Source organism: Acanthisitta chloris, unplaced genomic scaffold (genome assembly GCF_000695815.1).
Source record: "Acanthisitta chloris isolate BGI_N310 unplaced genomic scaffold, ASM69581v1 scaffold28742, whole genome shotgun sequence".
NCBI lineage: Eukaryota > Metazoa > Chordata > Aves > Passeriformes > Acanthisittidae > Acanthisitta > Acanthisitta chloris.
In genome coordinates, this window is record NW_008659269.1 from 780 (window position 1) to 17771 (window position 16992).

The 16992-nt window shown below is 41.5% G+C and overlaps 1 protein-coding gene across 1 annotated transcript in view; it reads right to left on the bottom strand.

Moving 5' to 3' along the window:
* Nucleotides 1–217: 217 nt before the first annotated feature.
* Nucleotides 218–16992, bottom strand: part of LOC103797146 (inositol-trisphosphate 3-kinase A-like) — a 35233-nt gene continuing 18458 nt past the window's right edge. Inside the window, exons 2-5 of the mRNA XM_009069341.1 lie at nt 9533–9629; nt 7189–7402; nt 5057–5261; nt 218–397 (exon numbers count right to left, since the gene is read on the bottom strand). Of these exons, the coding sequence (XP_009067589.1) occupies nt 218–397; nt 5057–5261; nt 7189–7402; nt 9533–9602 (669 nt within the window). The 5' untranslated portion in view covers nt 9603–9629. The remainder of the gene's footprint in view (nt 398–5056; nt 5262–7188; nt 7403–9532; nt 9630–16992) is intronic.

The window sequence follows — 16992 nt, forward strand, 5'->3', positions numbered from 1 at the left end:
TCTAACACTCATGGTCAAAGCTGACGGCAAGCCATAAGTTAGTCTGAACGACATTTTTGCTAGCATGAGGTATTTGGGGTGAACTCATGGTAAGAACTGAAAGAACTGGTCTCAGTCAACTACTTCTCACAGCCCACCAAGTCCCCATGCCCACTCCATCTCCTGAGAGCGACTGGAAGTTGCAACTATTTACCTTCTTAGTAATGTAATTCATATTTCATGCACCAAAGAAAGCATGGCCCTGAAGCAAGTTCATTGGGCCCAGGGTCAGTGAACCTGAAGAGTTCAGACTCACCAGAATAGTTGTGTTGCCCTCAATGAATTCCACAAAAACCTGTAGAACTTGCTCCTGTGTCTTCGTAGTTTTGAAGTTTGTGTTACATGTTCCATCTGCCTTCTGCACAAAACCACACAAAGACAGAGATGACTTATACTACATGCATATCATTCCCCTCATCAGTCAATCCTCTTGAACCATCAACAGCTCAGCTCTTGCTAACCAGATGAAAGTAGTTGAACAGGAAGAGGAGAGATAAACCAAGCACGAAGTAGGGGAGAAAAAGATACAAAAGCTGATTGGACAATTTTAAATGGCACTGGCATTTCATTTTCTGTTGAGTACAAGTGTAAAAAAAACATCTTATGGTACTACCAGCTTGCAGGAGGGTTTTCTCATGTCAGTGCTAGCAGTGCAAAGTTCAATGGGGCAAACCACAGTGACCTCTTTGGTTCTAGCTAGCTGTAGTGAAATCCTGGCTGAGGGTGTAAGGAAACATTTCCAAATCCAATTTTACCTGTCTTTTTTTGGTTTGGGCTTTTTTGAGGGGTTTTGGTGACAGGTTTTTGTTGTAGTTTTGTGGCTTTTTTGATTGTTTTTGGTTTTTTAATGGGTGAAATCAAAGAATTGTGGTTAGGACTCAGTTCCCAATATACCTTTGAACATCAATGTGACCCAGAAATCATAGAATGGAAATCTAATTGCAGACAGGAACAACTTGGGATTTGCAATGCTAGCAGAGACAAAGCAGGTGAGTGAATTTTGGCAAAGGACAGTTGTAGACATGTTCATATCCATGTGGGTCCTGGAGAAATTCAGAGTATTTTTGTGCTAGCAGTAAGGCTTAGTACAGAAGCATCCTGCTACTGAAAAAAACAAGTCTTTTTATGTGCTGGTAGTAACCAGTTTGTGCTTCTGGAGCTACAAGTAAATACCAGCAGTGCATGAATTAGAGGTATCTGTCAACATAGACAACATGAATATGTATGGCTCCAAGAGCATCCCTGTTGCTCCGAGTGACACAAATAGGAGACTGTAGGACATGTGTGTAAAATACAGCAATTATTACAATAGGTAGTCTGTATGCACTAAAAACCCGCAGGATTGTCAAACCATTTTCCTTTCCATTGTATCGGTCCAAAGAAATCCTTCATTTTCTTTATAAATCATCAGGTCATCAAAATGTGTTCTCTCCAACATGTTAAGTCACTGCACCAAAACTGGATAAATTCAGCTCCCCAGCCTCAGCAGGTGAAACACTATTTTCTACAGCTGAAGGTATACATGAAAAAAATCCAATAATGCTAAATATCCATATCTATCATGCAAGAGAATGAACTGACTGAATGGCAGAGCCATGCAGAACTGCCTCTCACCTACCAGACTTTCTAGCAACAGGATTAACAGAATTTTATTCCAAGGCTGTGGGCCACATACCAGTGTGGCATGTCAACCTGATAAGATGGGCAACTTATGTGAGAGAAGTTCAGCAAACATGGAGTGAAAGTTAGGATCCACCTGATCTGATTAGGATCCATCCAATACTCAACAGCACATGGAAATTTGGAACTTCATTTGATGGCTCCTACCTCTTCATTGGAGTAAGTCTGAAATAGCTGCTCTGTGTTCCCTTTTCATTCTCTTTTGTCTAGACAGACTCGTTGCTTTCTTTCCTGTGCTTTATAAACACTTTTATGCTTTTGCTCCTTTCCAGGGATCAGCAGGTAACATAACTGCTGCCTGTCTACTTGCTGTAAACAACATCCAGATTTTGAATGGTATCATCCCTAGTATTCTAAACCAGGGATTTGACGCACCTGATTCCCATGAGGCACTTGCCTGATTTGGTCCTCAAAGTCCCATGTTTGTCAAGGACTCCACATACATTCCTGCATAGCAGGGCAGTCTGCCACACAGTGCAGCTCTCGAGCCCCTTGAAACACTACTTATTAGATGTGACAGTGACATGGCTAGCAGGAGGGCAGGTTTCACAGCTCCATAAAATAGTACCGCCTATCTTAACCCATGTGGTCTTGCTCCAACTTCCCTGCAGACTTCCCTTAAAGGGGTCTGGGTTAATTTATTGGGTTCACAAAGATTTATAAATCAAATCTGATATCCTTCTAGGATTGTGGCTGCCACTGACCTACAGCTAAAGGAATGGTACCAAAGGAAGAAGTAACTTTCCAAACTGCACACAGGTTCAGTGACAGAATGGGAAGTCAGAAATCCCAATTCTCAAGACCCATGCATCTCTGCTCTAGAAAACCATCAGCTTTGTATTGCAGAGAAAATATTTGTGATGCTTAGCCTTCACACAGCCCCTACCAGAGAGGAAATGTGCATTAAGAATTGGGCAGGCATGAGATACTGAGCGTCAGGTTCCAGCTGTAAGGAAACCAAATGGTTTGAACTATTTTTGATAGGAGGAGGAGTGACAAATCCCATAAATGAACCTGATTTGAATTCAGAGATCTGGACACAAGGCAAGGAAAAGAGATGGATCAGCCTAAAGAGAATGAAGGAGTGCATATGGTGAATCAAATCTCATTTATTAGCAGCCACTTCACAGAAGGGCTTATATGATTTCATTTTCTTTGCTTCCGCTTCTTACTCAAGCAGTCACAGGGCAGAAATATTTCTGAATGACCAAACCCAACACATCATCTCAGCTAACTCCAGGCGTTATCAGTGTGCTCAGGAAGAATATCCCCCTTTTGCCATCAACCTCTAGCTGGCACCACTGATTCTTATAGGCTACCCTCCCAAAATGGGAATCCCTCAGCACAGCTTTGCTTTTCTGCAAAGATACAGAACTGGATGTACAGTTTGGCTGCAGTGAAACAGTGTCTGGAATACCGACTAGCTGTATTGCTTGAACAACTCACTTTCTGCCACCATTTCTCCATGTAAAAAAATAAGAGAATGATACCCACATTCCTCATAACAGCACAGGGACACAGAGGGAAAGGTAATGTACTGACGTACTCCAAAGCATTTCCTGTGCCAATCAAGGACTAAGTATTCATGCCCTGCTTTGCACAGCTACAGCACTGTTTCTACAGAGGGAAATATTACGCAGGCTGTGTGCCATAATGCTCCTACCCACTCTGAGAACTAACAAAGTCACAAAGAACAAGCCAGGAGATTTTTCTGAAGCTCCCCTGTGCTCTCTTAGCTCAGTCACTCTCCAGGACTCTGCATAAACCTGCACATCTACACTGCCCAACTGTCTTTCTAAGAAGACACATGAAAGGTCTCAAGATCGTCTGGGTATCTGATTCCATTACACAGAACATACAAAGACCTAAGCTGTATGAGAATAAAACAGGTATCTTGTTAATATCATTAGCTGGCTAAAGGGCAAGACAGGATCCTCTGTCTTGGCTGGACTGAAGCTAGATCATCTACCACCCAGACAGTTCCTGCACGAGGATGCCTGCGCCTAACAGCCTGGAGTGGGTGGCACAGTGTACAGGGGGCCAGCACAGCATGAGCTGGAAGCCCCAGTTCCTGTATCACAGCAGGAGAATCTGTGAATAAGGAAGGGAGATGACAACACAGGGAAACAGAGAAGAAAGGAGTATTTAAAGATGCCCTGCTCTGGGGTACTTGGCACAGGAAGGACATTGACCTGTTAGAGCAAATCCAGAGAGGGGCCACCAAGATGACTGGAGGGATGGAGCACCTCTCCTATAAGGAAAGGCTGAGAGAATTGGAATTATTCAGCCTGGAAAAGAGAAGGCGTTGGGGTGACCTAATTGCAGCCTTCCAGTACCTGAAGGTAGGCTAGAAGAAAGATGGAGAGGGACTATTTGCGAGGTTATGTAGTGACAGAACAAGGGGGACTGGACTCAAACTAAATGAAAGTAGGTTTAGATTAGATATTAGAAAAAAATTCTTTACCGTGAGGCACTGGAACAGGTTGCCCAGAGAACGTGCGGAAGCCCCATCGCTGAAAGTGTTTACGGTCAGGATGGATGGAGCTCTGAGCAACCTTTTCTAGTGAGAGGTGTGTCTTCCCACAGCAAGGAGGCTGGAACTAGATGATCTTTAAGGTCCCTGTAAACCCAGGCCATTCTATAATTCTATGAAATATAAAGAATTCATGGGTAAAAAAGAAAATTGCTAATGTTCTTCTGTGGCTGTAAGGTAATATCCTAGGAATGGTACAGGGACACAAACGTATCCATCAAGAACAGCAGAAGAACTTTGCTGATGGAGGAATTTTTTTTGTTTTGTTTTGGCTTGATTCCAGCTCCATCTCTACTGGATACTGTCATGTACTTAAAAGAAAAAGCCGTTTCCTCGATCCCAAGAGTGTCTAAGCAAAAGCTCTTAACACGCGCTGCAAATAAACGTAACTGGAACACAAACACTTTACTGTGATTCACTTGTAATAAATATGTATAGTTCCAGGATAAAAAAAGTAATTGTTTGGGCAGAGGCAGTTAATTCTTCAGTTCTGAATTCCTCCTTATAACAGTCTCATTTTCATTCTATCTACACTGTGCACTTCCTTGAGTCCTTCCTGCAAGGTCTCTGTGCTTGATCCAAGTGTGGCTGATGTGTATTTGATGCTTAAATTCATTGACACTACTCTGTTATAATTATAATGGATGCTTTAAAACTGCAATACACTGAACTCTGTGGTTTCAGTTAGTGCATTTTCACATAAATCTCTGGAAAATCTGGAAACCGATGTGCGTTAGCTTTTTGATTAATTTACAGATCAAATGAAGTTTGGTCTCCAGGAGCAGGCAGAAGTGAAATTATTACCTTAATTCCCTCAATCCTGAAGCCCAGGTTGGCACTAGAGCTGATGGTTTCCCTCCACTGCATATATCGGGGTTTGGTTACAGCATGCTGGGCATTCTCTTCAGCTGTGGGAGCAAGAGGATCCACTTCAATCATTTTCTTGTACATGTCCTTACGCAGCTTTGGTTTCTCTCGTGCCTTAGTCAACTCCTCCTCCAGGTATGTTCTGCAAAAACATTGCATCCCAACAAAACTGTAAGGACTCTCCAAACACTTGTTTTTACAACTTAAAAACTGGCCTCAAGAAATATAAACCAGGAAAGTAAGTGCTACCGTTGCCCCAGTTTTGTATATGGAGAAGCTAAAGAACACCAAGTAATGACTGCATAGGCACATTTAGGGAAACAGCTGCAGGAATCATGAATTTTCATTCACTTCTTGTGTACTAACTATACCTTTACTTTCTGTTACAAGTTATTGTTACATCCTGGTTACAGAATAGGAGGAAGCTGAATTCCTACTGTGCCATTAAATAGAACTGTATTTTCAGAGGACGGTTAGGAGAGATCACTTGCAGTCAAATAAAAACCAAATAGGGCTGCTGAAGACTTACTGTATTCTCTCTAACATCCAACATTCTTTCTAACATTCTCTAAATCTAACATCAGTCATGGGTGATTTTTTTAGGCCTCAGAAAGTTTAAGTTTTACTTAATGCATCACGATGAAAGACAGAATCACTTTACATACAGTGAAAATTACAGAGTAAAGCAGATTATCTGACCAGTTCCAAACCAGAAGAGGTAACTAAGAACAGAAAGGCAAAGGGTCACAACCCTTCCACATTTTGCTCTTAAAGCTCAATCTGTTAATCCTGTAACCATTAGAAAGGCACTATCTATGTTCTCTGCATTCCACTGGATTCCTAAAGCTTGCACTTTGTCAGGCACCTGGAGTTTGCTTTCTTCATCACAGTGTAACAAATCAGGATGGCATTTATGAGATGCTGTCACTCATTGCCATCACGTCACTTACTTTGAATAAAATATGTACTGCTGCAAATCCTCCTCTTTCTCTGAGCAGACCAGTGCTACATATTTCTCCTCTGATTTAGCTGACAACTCATTTAAAATTTTGCATCTATCTGAAATGGCGTATCTGCACTCCTATAACTAAAGCAACTCCTTTATGACAGGAACTTGAGCATCTGAGCTGGCACCCAAAAGATTATTATGACAGTTCATACCTCTGTACTGTTACTCCAGGCTCTTAACAGTTCCCTAACCATTTGTTATGCTTAGATAATATTTTCGAGGTTTTCCTCTTAATCACAGGCAACAAATGGAAAAAAAGGTGAGAATCTGGAGAACAAGGTGATAGCAACATCTCTGGAAATCAGAGTAGGGAAAACCAGAGGTCAGTCCTGAGCAGATGGTCAAATCTTTACAGAAAAGATCAATACCAGCAAAGACTCATTCAAGCATTGGAAATAGGCTGTCACACTGCTATTCATTCATTCACATTTGGAGATGAGAATCTTACTCTTTGTGGGGCTTTCTGAATCACTGCATATACAAAGACTCAGTGAACTGGCAGTGAATAAATCATGTAATTTTTTCCCATATATTATCAGGCTACTGCAGAGAAACTTGAAAATTTCTTGATGTGGACATTTTTTGAGGGTATAGATCAGTTAGTTTCCAGAATCCACGTAAAATCAGGCAATAATGGGACATACTGGCCTCAAGTCATCCAAGGCCACAACAACAGGCTGTCCATACTGAATCCCAAGGCTCCAAAAAATTGCCATAAGCTGAGACGGGGGAGATTCAGATTAGAAATAAGGAAAAATTTTTTCACTGTTAGGGTGGTCAGGCATTGGAATAGGTTGCCCAGGGAGGTGGTAGAGTCGCCAACTCTAGAAACATTTAAGAAGCATCTGGATCTGGCACTGGAAGATACAGTTTAGGAGTTACAGCAAAGCATCAGGTTAACAGTAGGACTTGATGATCTTAGAGGTCTCTTCCAACCCCAATGATTCTATGTTTCTATGAAAAATGTTACCAAACTCCTCCAGACAGAGCATGACAACATGCCCCCCCATCCTTCAAATGCATATGGGTTAGAAAGCACTTTCTCTTTCATTTATCCCACCTGATCCCCATCTTGCAGTCCATCACACTAGGCCCTTCAAAATCAGTAAGCAAGTCATCCAGCTGAATGTAACTCTCGCCATCTCTCTCCACCACACCATGGAAGCAAGGGACACAGGAGCGTAATGGGTCTTTCATCAATCGTTCAAAACACTCCTTTTCATTCTCTGAGAAGCGTTTGAGAATCTTCCCACTATCAGCTGCCTTGAAACTCCCTAAAAAAAGAAAATCAAACACATGCTGACATGACTGACATGCAAAAGAGATAAAACCCTTCCCCCATCACTCCAGCTTCATCTACCTCAGCCTCACAGCACCAGTTAAAGATTTCCCCTGAACAGAAGAGATAACATGCTTTTCATAAAAAATAAAACACACAGGACAAACAGCTGTTGGCAGTGAAAGTCCATTTGGATACATTCCCATATTAGAATTTATAGCTTTGAGGAGTGCAGCTGCTCCAGGGCATTGGGTTGTGGGGTTTATTCCATGCTAAAGTCTTTGTTAGGTTATTAAACACTACTATACTTACTAAAACGCACAAGAAAAAGCCACGAGCCAGAATTCATTAATCCTCTGACAGGCTATTTTAAAGCTGCATAACACTGCCAGTGTTGGCTTTGTCCTTAATCCTCACACTGGGTATACATACCTGCTCAGCACGTACGTCCGGAGACAGCACGGTCAATCAGTGATAGTTAAACAGCCAGGAACAGGCCAGAAGCCAAGCACTGCCCTGTCTACACACACATACTGCGACTGCGCATGCGTTTACCTGCAGGTCCTGCCTCTTCTCTGGAACCCTGCTAATCTCCAGGTACAGCCTGTAGTGCAATTGGCTTTTTTACAGCCCTGTGTCTGAATGGTATCCAGTACAAATGACAGTCTGCACAGGACATGATTAGCAGTAATCAGACTCCAGCTGTCTGGAGTTTCCAGTTCAAACAGTCTCCTGTCCTGTAACGTGCCAATAACATCTGAGGAAAGTACATGTTTCATTCAGAGGTACCCATTAATCTACACAAAATAAATTCGGCATCAATGTAGGAGCCTCATTAATCCTCAGGATAACGCTCAACTTTTATCACAGCAGGATCCTTCAGCCATTGCAAACTGGTTCTTTTCTGACAAATCCTAGAACTGGCACTGCCTCGGCACAAGCATAACGGTGGGGACGGCCCAGGTTTTAGTTCAGAAACAAACTGTCATATCAGAGTAGAACAGCTGCAAAAAGAATGGAATAAGCACAACCACAGAAAACTATTAAAAGGAAATTGCAACAGTATCTCTCCTAATCAGCTTCTAGTAAACTCTTAAACCTCCTCTTCCACACTACTACACAAGTCTCCAGAAGGCTTATGATTACATCACTCCACAGATCAAGCCAACCTCAAACACTCTGTGATAAAAACTGCATTAAGACTGGGTCATCTTGGCACTCTGTGTGATACAAGTCAGCCCCACCAGCAACACTCTGCAAAATACAGCTACTCTATTTCTAGGGCTAAATAAATTTCTCAGCTCAGCCTTGAAGTGCACCGTATGAGTGCATTAGCATATAAAGAGGTGGTTTAGGTACTGCATTAAAGCACGATGCAGCGTAGGCGCCTGCCCACATATGTACTAATAAACCCCCCACTAGCACTGCATAGGAATTAAATGAAGCATGAGAGGTGCAAACCTGATGACTTCCCCTTGTTGGTTTTTTTGCCTTACCCCTGAATCAAAGCCTACATCAGGAGCACACTTACCAGCTTTTACAGACACAAAACTAGAAACAGCTGACTGAGCTGCTCCTTGAACTCGTAGAGTGAACAATGATAGACTCACAATGCAAACACCTGCTCAGCAAGTCAATTTCCACCACATTTGTTTTCCACCCAAGGGCTTTACATTCAGATGATGGGTTTGGGGTTGGAAGAAACACTGTCCTTGCCAGGGCTGAAGCACAGGCAGGTATGAACAGTAATCCTTCCCATGAGAGAACTATTAGCTAGTCAGTGAAGAAAAATGAACTCATACCACAATCAACAGCAACACATGGATTACAGCTTTAACTCCCCAGTCCCCCTTGTTTTCCCTCTAACACATATTTGACACATATCACCTTCCAAGGAGGGATTGGGAGCCTGGCCCTTCCCCAGAGGCTGACCATTGCTTCCTTGCTCATCTCATGATTCAGGTATATTGGTCCCTCTTCCCTATCCCCACCACAACTGAATGACGTATTAGTTCATAGATTTATGTGATATTGCCTGCTTCCTTTTTACCTGAAGGAAGGAAACAAGAGAAACATTGTTTTCCTTGCTGCTGTCATTCTCACTCCAGAGACAAACCCATCTCACCTGTATGCCCAGCCAGCTGCACCCATGAGTAGCGTTTCTTGAAGGGGCTGATAACTGGTAAGTTTACCATGGTTTTAATTGTGTGCCATGCCTTTTTCTAGAAAACAAAGAAAAGAAATATTAAGTTGGGCAAAAGCTGAAATCCTACCATGCCATAAATGTACCACATAGCTTCATGCACATTGAATTGTTCCCTGCTAATTTCTAAGTGCTCAAAGGTGGAACCACAAAGCAAACACTATGATCATTGTTAGAAAGACATGCACACAAACCCAAGAATGGACAAATAAAGATAACACCCTACCACAAGAGAGCTGCCTGTAAGAAATTAAAAGAAAGTCATACTGCACGTCACAGGCCTGATCTCAGCCACACCTCACCCTCCACGTGTCCAAGTCACAGTATGTGGACAGCAGATGCTGAATGAGCACACACACATGCACACATACACACATTGAAGTTTCCATGAGACATGCACATAAGCTGCTTGCCACTACCAGCATCACCTCATGATTAATGGCTTTCTCCAAGTCAGCAGGTAAGTCTTAGTGACAGATGCACAGAAAATGCATCTCCAGTTGGACATGGAGCCCCAGGTCCCCCAGCACCCATTCACAGTGCGCTATATAATCTACTCCTCCACACGGATATTCCCGCTCACTTCCCTTTTTCCCAATCCTGTTACTTTTTAACAAAGCTGGGCATTGCTCTGGCAACCTTTGGCTGCCACACAGTGCAGCTGTCTGGGTACCACTGAAGGCAGACAGGGAAACAGAACAGCTGCTCACAAAGAGCAGCTGAGAGCTCTGTCACAAAGGCAGAAGGAAAAAAAAATGTAGAAAGTGAAAAAGTCTCATGCTCTGGAACTGAAATCCGGGTGGGAGAGAACCACAGCCCACCAGCGTTCATGTTACATTCTGAGGGATCTCAAAGTGTCTTCCAAACAAGGAGAGCAGGCTCGTTTCTTCTGTCACTAAAACATGAAACCCTGCTGAAGAAAAATGGAGCTGCATGATACTCATGCATGACAATTTAGTGCTGAGGAGTTTTTGTTAAGATCAGGTACAGCTGAGGATTAGGCTGTGTTTACAGAAGTGCTTATCAATGGCCTAACCAGGATTCACCAAAGTCAATGGGAGGCATTGATGTCACTGAAAACAAGTTTAGGTGATTGCTCATCACCTGGAAAATCCACATTCAAAACAACCATGTCTTCTCTAGCATGGATATTGATCTGACAATTTAGGTGCTCAGGATACCTAATTTTTATTGTCTTCTAGACTATACCTCTGTAGAAGTGAAAAATAGAAAAAGTGAAACTGCAGGAAATCATACACAGGCAAGATGTTGCTTTCCAGATCACACTCTGACCTGCCCACCTTTCCCCAAACTTGTTCACCTACACTGTATTTCTTATAAGGTATCCTGTAGCAACACTGGTCACTGTGTGAGGGCAAACCGTGCAGCTACCTTAGAGAATACATGAACTTAGAGGCCCAAATGATCCTTCTTTTAAGGATTTGTCTTCACAAGAAAGTTTTAAGCATGTTTCAAATTAAACAGTTTCCTTCTCTCTATTTAACTTACTTTGGCTTTGAACAGAGTTCAAGCTGAAATGAAGTCAGATATATCTTAGTCAGATATGTGCCCCATGCAGCAATAATACTTCTGAAAACATACTATGCCTGTGAGAAGAAGCATCCAGAGAAAATCCTGGATGTTTGAGAATTATGAGGACTCACTTCCACTTACTACAACTCTGCAGGTGTTACTAGCTCTAGCTAAACTCATAAATAACAATTAATAAATAACTTCTGCAGGTTTAAATGACCCTTTCATAGTCTATATTATCTGGATTTCATATTTTATATTATTTGCCTCAAGCTGTTCCAAACTGCAGCCTTGCAATGCTAAACAGCAACTTGCCTCTACGGCAGAGCCTGCTGCTGTTTAGTGAAGATGAAAGACTCTTGTACACCACTTAAACATGTCCATGGCCTCTTTCGGGAAAAGAGTGCAATGTAAACATTGTTATTCAAGTAGCAAATATAAATTACTTTTTTATAGTTTATTTGCCAGATTTCACTAATAGCAGAAGCCCCTCAGTCTACTGTTTCTATTTCAGAAGGACACAGCACTGAGTTATTTAAAGAATAGCCGAGAGCAAACATCATTCTGAAGTTAAATGACCCCTCTGAATGTAACTCTTGCCAAAAGATGTAGTTTTCGAAGATTCCAGACCAATTTTCAGGATAACACTGCTTTTTCCTGATCCCTTAATATGAAGTTAGCATTGCTCCACAACTCTCCCACAGAGATACAATACTCATCAGAATGTTCCACTCATAACAAACTGCATCCTCTCTCCCAATGACTTGTCATACTGCTATATTCAGCCGTAATGAGAAGCATAGGTTTCCAAGGAATGCATATTAATTGTCAGTGCAACACCACACTCCAGTGGCTTTCCCACCTTCTTCCTCCCACCTAACTCTAAGAAGCAGCAGCTTTTATTTGCACTGTGGGTGTGAAGGAGAGACAATGGGCCAAATTCAGCCCCGGTTCAAGCGGACTTTGGCTGCTTAGATTACAGCTGCCCTGGATGTTTAAGTATGTTTAAGTTACTCATCCAATAAGCAGACACTGACAATTTTTATTTACTGTTTTATTTTAAATAATGTCTTCACAAACCTTTCCCCCACCCTTCCCCTAAGATAGGGAAAGCATAAGACTTAAGCTAGGAGGCAAAGATTGCTTTCAGACCCATCCTGTGGGGTGTGCTGCCATTGGCAGGGGTTCAACAGCTGCACTTTCCTCCACCACAACTTCCAGTCTCCCAACTCACTCAACCCAGGATACAAATCATCAGGATGCAAGCAGAGCTGCATGCTGTTGGAGCAGTGGTGTGAGTGGGAGGATGAAAACTTGGTGTGCCTGGTGTAGGAGGAAGTTTTCTCACTTCTATTTCTAAAGTAAGGTCTCTTTCGCTTTGTTAGCAATGGTATTACCCGCTTTGCAAATCACTGCTTTGTGCTGCAACAGCACAGAACTTCTACCACTGTCCATCTGTATTTGCAGTCCTTATCTCCCCCAGTCCGTTTCTTCTAGATTCCAGCTCAGTCTTCCTTGACCTTTTGCTCTGCTGAGTTTCTCTAAGACATCATTTCTTCTAGATTCACAGCCAGTGTATGCTATTCATGTATATTCTATGAAAATTCAGATATCTCTGTATTGTATTTGCATTCAGGATTGCCTGAATCAGATGCTCTTGACATCACGGATGCTGTTCTATATGCCTCTCAAAAAGCTTGAAAGCATTCCAAAAGGATCAAGAGGCAAACCTGGAAAGTATTAACATTCCTAGACTCAGCATATAAGTTACTCAATGTGAACTGTAACTGACACACTATATAAACCTCCCTAAGCAAAAAAAGGTGTGGTATGCTAAAGAGGGGAAAAGCTAGTTTTCTGCCAGCAGGTCAGTCCATGTGATAGAGTGTCATAGGGAAGTACGTCCCTGATAGCAAATGGACAAAAATTCAGGGAAGAGAATGGGAGAACTGACTGTGGTATCTGACATTGATCTGTTTTCTGGATTATTCTTTTGAACCACTTTTCTGAATTTGAAGCACAGCTCTTTAGAGAAGCATACATCCAATGCAGCAGATGTGGTAGACTGGCTCTGTGTTAGCACTGGCATATACCGACAAGATGTTGGCCAGACAACCTATTCAATCCTGGATAAAAGTGGCTGCTGCCATCGTGTCTATCCATTAAGAAAGACCAAAGAGCAGCAGCAGCTGAGCACCACTGGTTTCTGTGAGCACAGCTTTCTCCAGACCTTTCCTCATAAGAAGGGCACAACTTTGTCTGTTACTAGTATGCAGAAGCACAGCCATGATGATCCTACACAAATACACCAGTAAGACTTGCCTGATGACAATCCACTAAACTCACCCAGAGGTGTTTCATCCATTTTAAGGGGTTTTGACGTAGACCTCACTGTCCCCAAGAATGAATCTCCAGGGATCACCAGGCTTTTCTGAAAACCTCCCACCATTTCAGGACAAGGGGTACAATATCCTAATAGCCACACTCACTGAACAGATTAGTGCAAACTTCCCAAATTGGCTGGGGTTTTTTTGGTTGCTGAAATTTTACAGGCAGTATAGAACAACCAACACCTCTCTGAGTATATGCTGAATTCTTCAGGGACAGGAGAACCACTCTAACTCCCAAATGCAATGGGGGATAGGGATCTGAATCTTCCTCTGCTGTTCTGTGGAAAAATAAATAAAACCTCTCCCCTATCTAAGGGTAAAATGAAGACAAATATCTCAGTTCTGTGAACATCTTAAACATACGTAACTACCCTCAGGCAAGCCCTAAGAAACAGGTAATATAGACAAGAATTTGTTTCACTTAGGACTTTTCATCAATTACAATAATTAAAAACATCGATCACATCTAAATTAGCAAGTATTTGGGGAGGGAGGAATAAGACAAACTTTAAGAGAAGAAAGTAATTCAGCTTTAATAATTCTAGCACATTACTTGAAACTATAGTGAGCTAAACTACAAAAAACACCAAAATGTAATATAAGTCAACAGGGTCTTTAAAAACATCCATGATTTGATCAGCAGCAGAGTGGAGAAGTAATTTCTTGACTGAGCTGGTAAATTTTCATGGAAATTCTGCTAGGCTATAGCAAACTATGACCCCTGAATCCTTTTTCCAGGAAAATTTCTGCAGTTTCTTTTTCCAAGATCCTGTTGTCTTTTTTTATGCACTAGTGCAAAGCCTACACAAGCCTACAGAGAGCTATTATGACAGTAAGAAACAAAAGGATAATGAGAAATTTTTGTGGCAATCTTTTTTTTCTTAAAAGGCTTTAAGAAAGAGTACTTAATTGTCAGTCATCATAATCTACTGTTCTTTTAAAGTCTTTACATCACTTAGGCTAAATTCTGCCACTCTGGGACATGGGGGCTGAAATCTGATCTGTAATGCTGGTTGCCACTGCCTACTCAGTGTCTCACAAACTCCTAGAAGGAACAAAGTTCCTCCACAGGGACTTGCCAGGAGTACAGAAAACTATAATTATCAAAAAGTTACTATATGCATTTCAAAATAATTCTGTAAGAGCCATGTGCTCAAAATGCAGAAGAAATGAGCAACACCTTGCCTGGGGATCTTGGTCAAAGCAGTGAACAGCAAGCACATGAGAAGGTGATGAGTGCTGGTATCTTTCAGGGCACAGTAGCCATAACAATAGAGACTGGAAAAGTAACTCTGGGAACCCATCAGACTGGAACTACCTTCTGTGAGTGGGCCCTAGACTAACACTAAGCATTACAAAGCTGAGTATCAGCTATGACTTATCCATGCACAGTATTACTCATTATCCAGTGGCTCACCTTTCTGCTGTGATGGGGTTTTTTGGCCCACCCTTTTTTTCATTCTTCTTCCCTGGTCACACACTATCACCCATATTACTCTGAGTGACACAACAAATCCTCATGAGGTCTATAATATTACTCACAGAGGTGTCTTAAGTATCTGTGTGAGCAGGTGGTCACTCTCTGTTAATAACTGTTCCTTTTAATCTCTGTGTATCTTTTACAGTTTTCTTATTGCTTCGCAGAATCATAGAATGGGCAAGGTTGGAAGGGACCACAGTGGGTCATGTGGTCCAACCTCCCTGCTCAAGCAGGGTCATCCTAGAGCACATGGCACAGGATTGCATCCAGATGGTTCTTGGGTATCTCCAATGAGGGAGATTCCACAACCTCTCTGGGCAATCTGTTCCAGTGCACAGTCAGCCACACACAAAATAAGTTCTTACTCATATTCAGATGGAACTTCCTGTGCATCAGTTTCTGCCCATTGCCTCTTGTCCTACTGCCTGGCTCCATCCTCTTGAAACCCTCTCTTCAGAGATTTAAACACATTGATGAGGTCCCCTCTGAACTGGGGAGGTTGAACAGGCCTAGCTCCCTCTGCCTTTCATCATAAGAGATGCTCCAGCCTCCTAATGATCTTCATAGCCTCTCTCTGGACCTGCTCCAGGATTTCCATGTCTCTCTCGTAGTGAGGAGCACACAACTGGACACAACACCCCATATGTGGCCTCACCAACTCTACCTAATGCACCCCAGGACACCACTGGTCGTCTTAGCCTCCTGTATTATTTTTTTATAGTCTATACATTTACTTAACTTAAAATGTTTCTAAAACCCTTTGAGTTAATTTTATCTACAAAATCATTGTTTTATTTACTGTAGTTTATTAAAACTGAAATAAGTTTGAAAGCTGGTTTGTTTTCTTAATTCCTTATGCTATTTTGTTCAATTATTTAATTAATTTAGAAAATGAAATTAACATATTCAGACCTGTTCTCCATTTTCATTAGTGTTTGTCACTTTATTTGAATTGGCTTTGACCTGACATATTGGACCTACACAGGTAAAGAACTTTAACGTAGGTCCAAATCTACTAATCACATTATTTTAAGGAACTAAGCCTAGTCCAAACAAAACTTTGGTTTTATCTGTTTCAGTGCAGTCAATACCTGCCACTACCATAAAAAGCTTCCATAAGAAATAATTTTGAGTGAAAAACAAACCAGACAATTACTAGCCTAATTTAATTACCCTGTAATTAGATCTGGTTCTCTCTCTCTCTGAATGAAATAAAAAACTACCATAATTACAACCTATTAACAAACACAATCACACAACACTTTAGCAAAGTATCTACTGCTTTGACAAAAATCACAATACTCTTATCAAGACAAGTTGTTATCGGGACAATTTCCCCCAAATCATAGTGCAGCTTCACAGCAGACAGTTTCAATGGTTATTAGGAGTTTAATTTTTTCAAGGGCATACAGCTCTGGGACAGCCAACCATACGGTTTCATCTCATGGAGAGAACTGGGGATTTGAGGGATGTTATATAAAAAAAAATAATTTCAAAAGATAGTGAGAGTTGCTGAGCAACACAGTATCTTTCCGGTTACAGTCACAGAATTTGCCTACCAAGGGATCCTGGTTTTGAGTTCTTTCAGTTTGAGCTTTAGTGCAGTTGTCTTTGCAGATCTGAAAGAGGCAGGCAGTTGACTTGGTCAGATCCAGATCATGAAACAGCAGACATTTTTATGCCAAATGTAAGCAAATTACAATTATCCTTGGTGTTTTTTCTAGTAATATATACAGATATATACATACACATTCATGCACACTTATAAAATATCTCAAGCACATACTAAATTGCAATTGATTAAAATTCTACTTTTTTCTTTTAATTGTTCAAACTATAACGATTCCTAGGCTTGGGATAATTTGGCATTTGAAGAAACTCAGAATACCTAACAAAACACGAAGAAAGTAAGGTATACATGACACTTTTCCCTTATTTTTGGGAGAAATATAACTTAAATATGCACAAAGGCTCTGTGT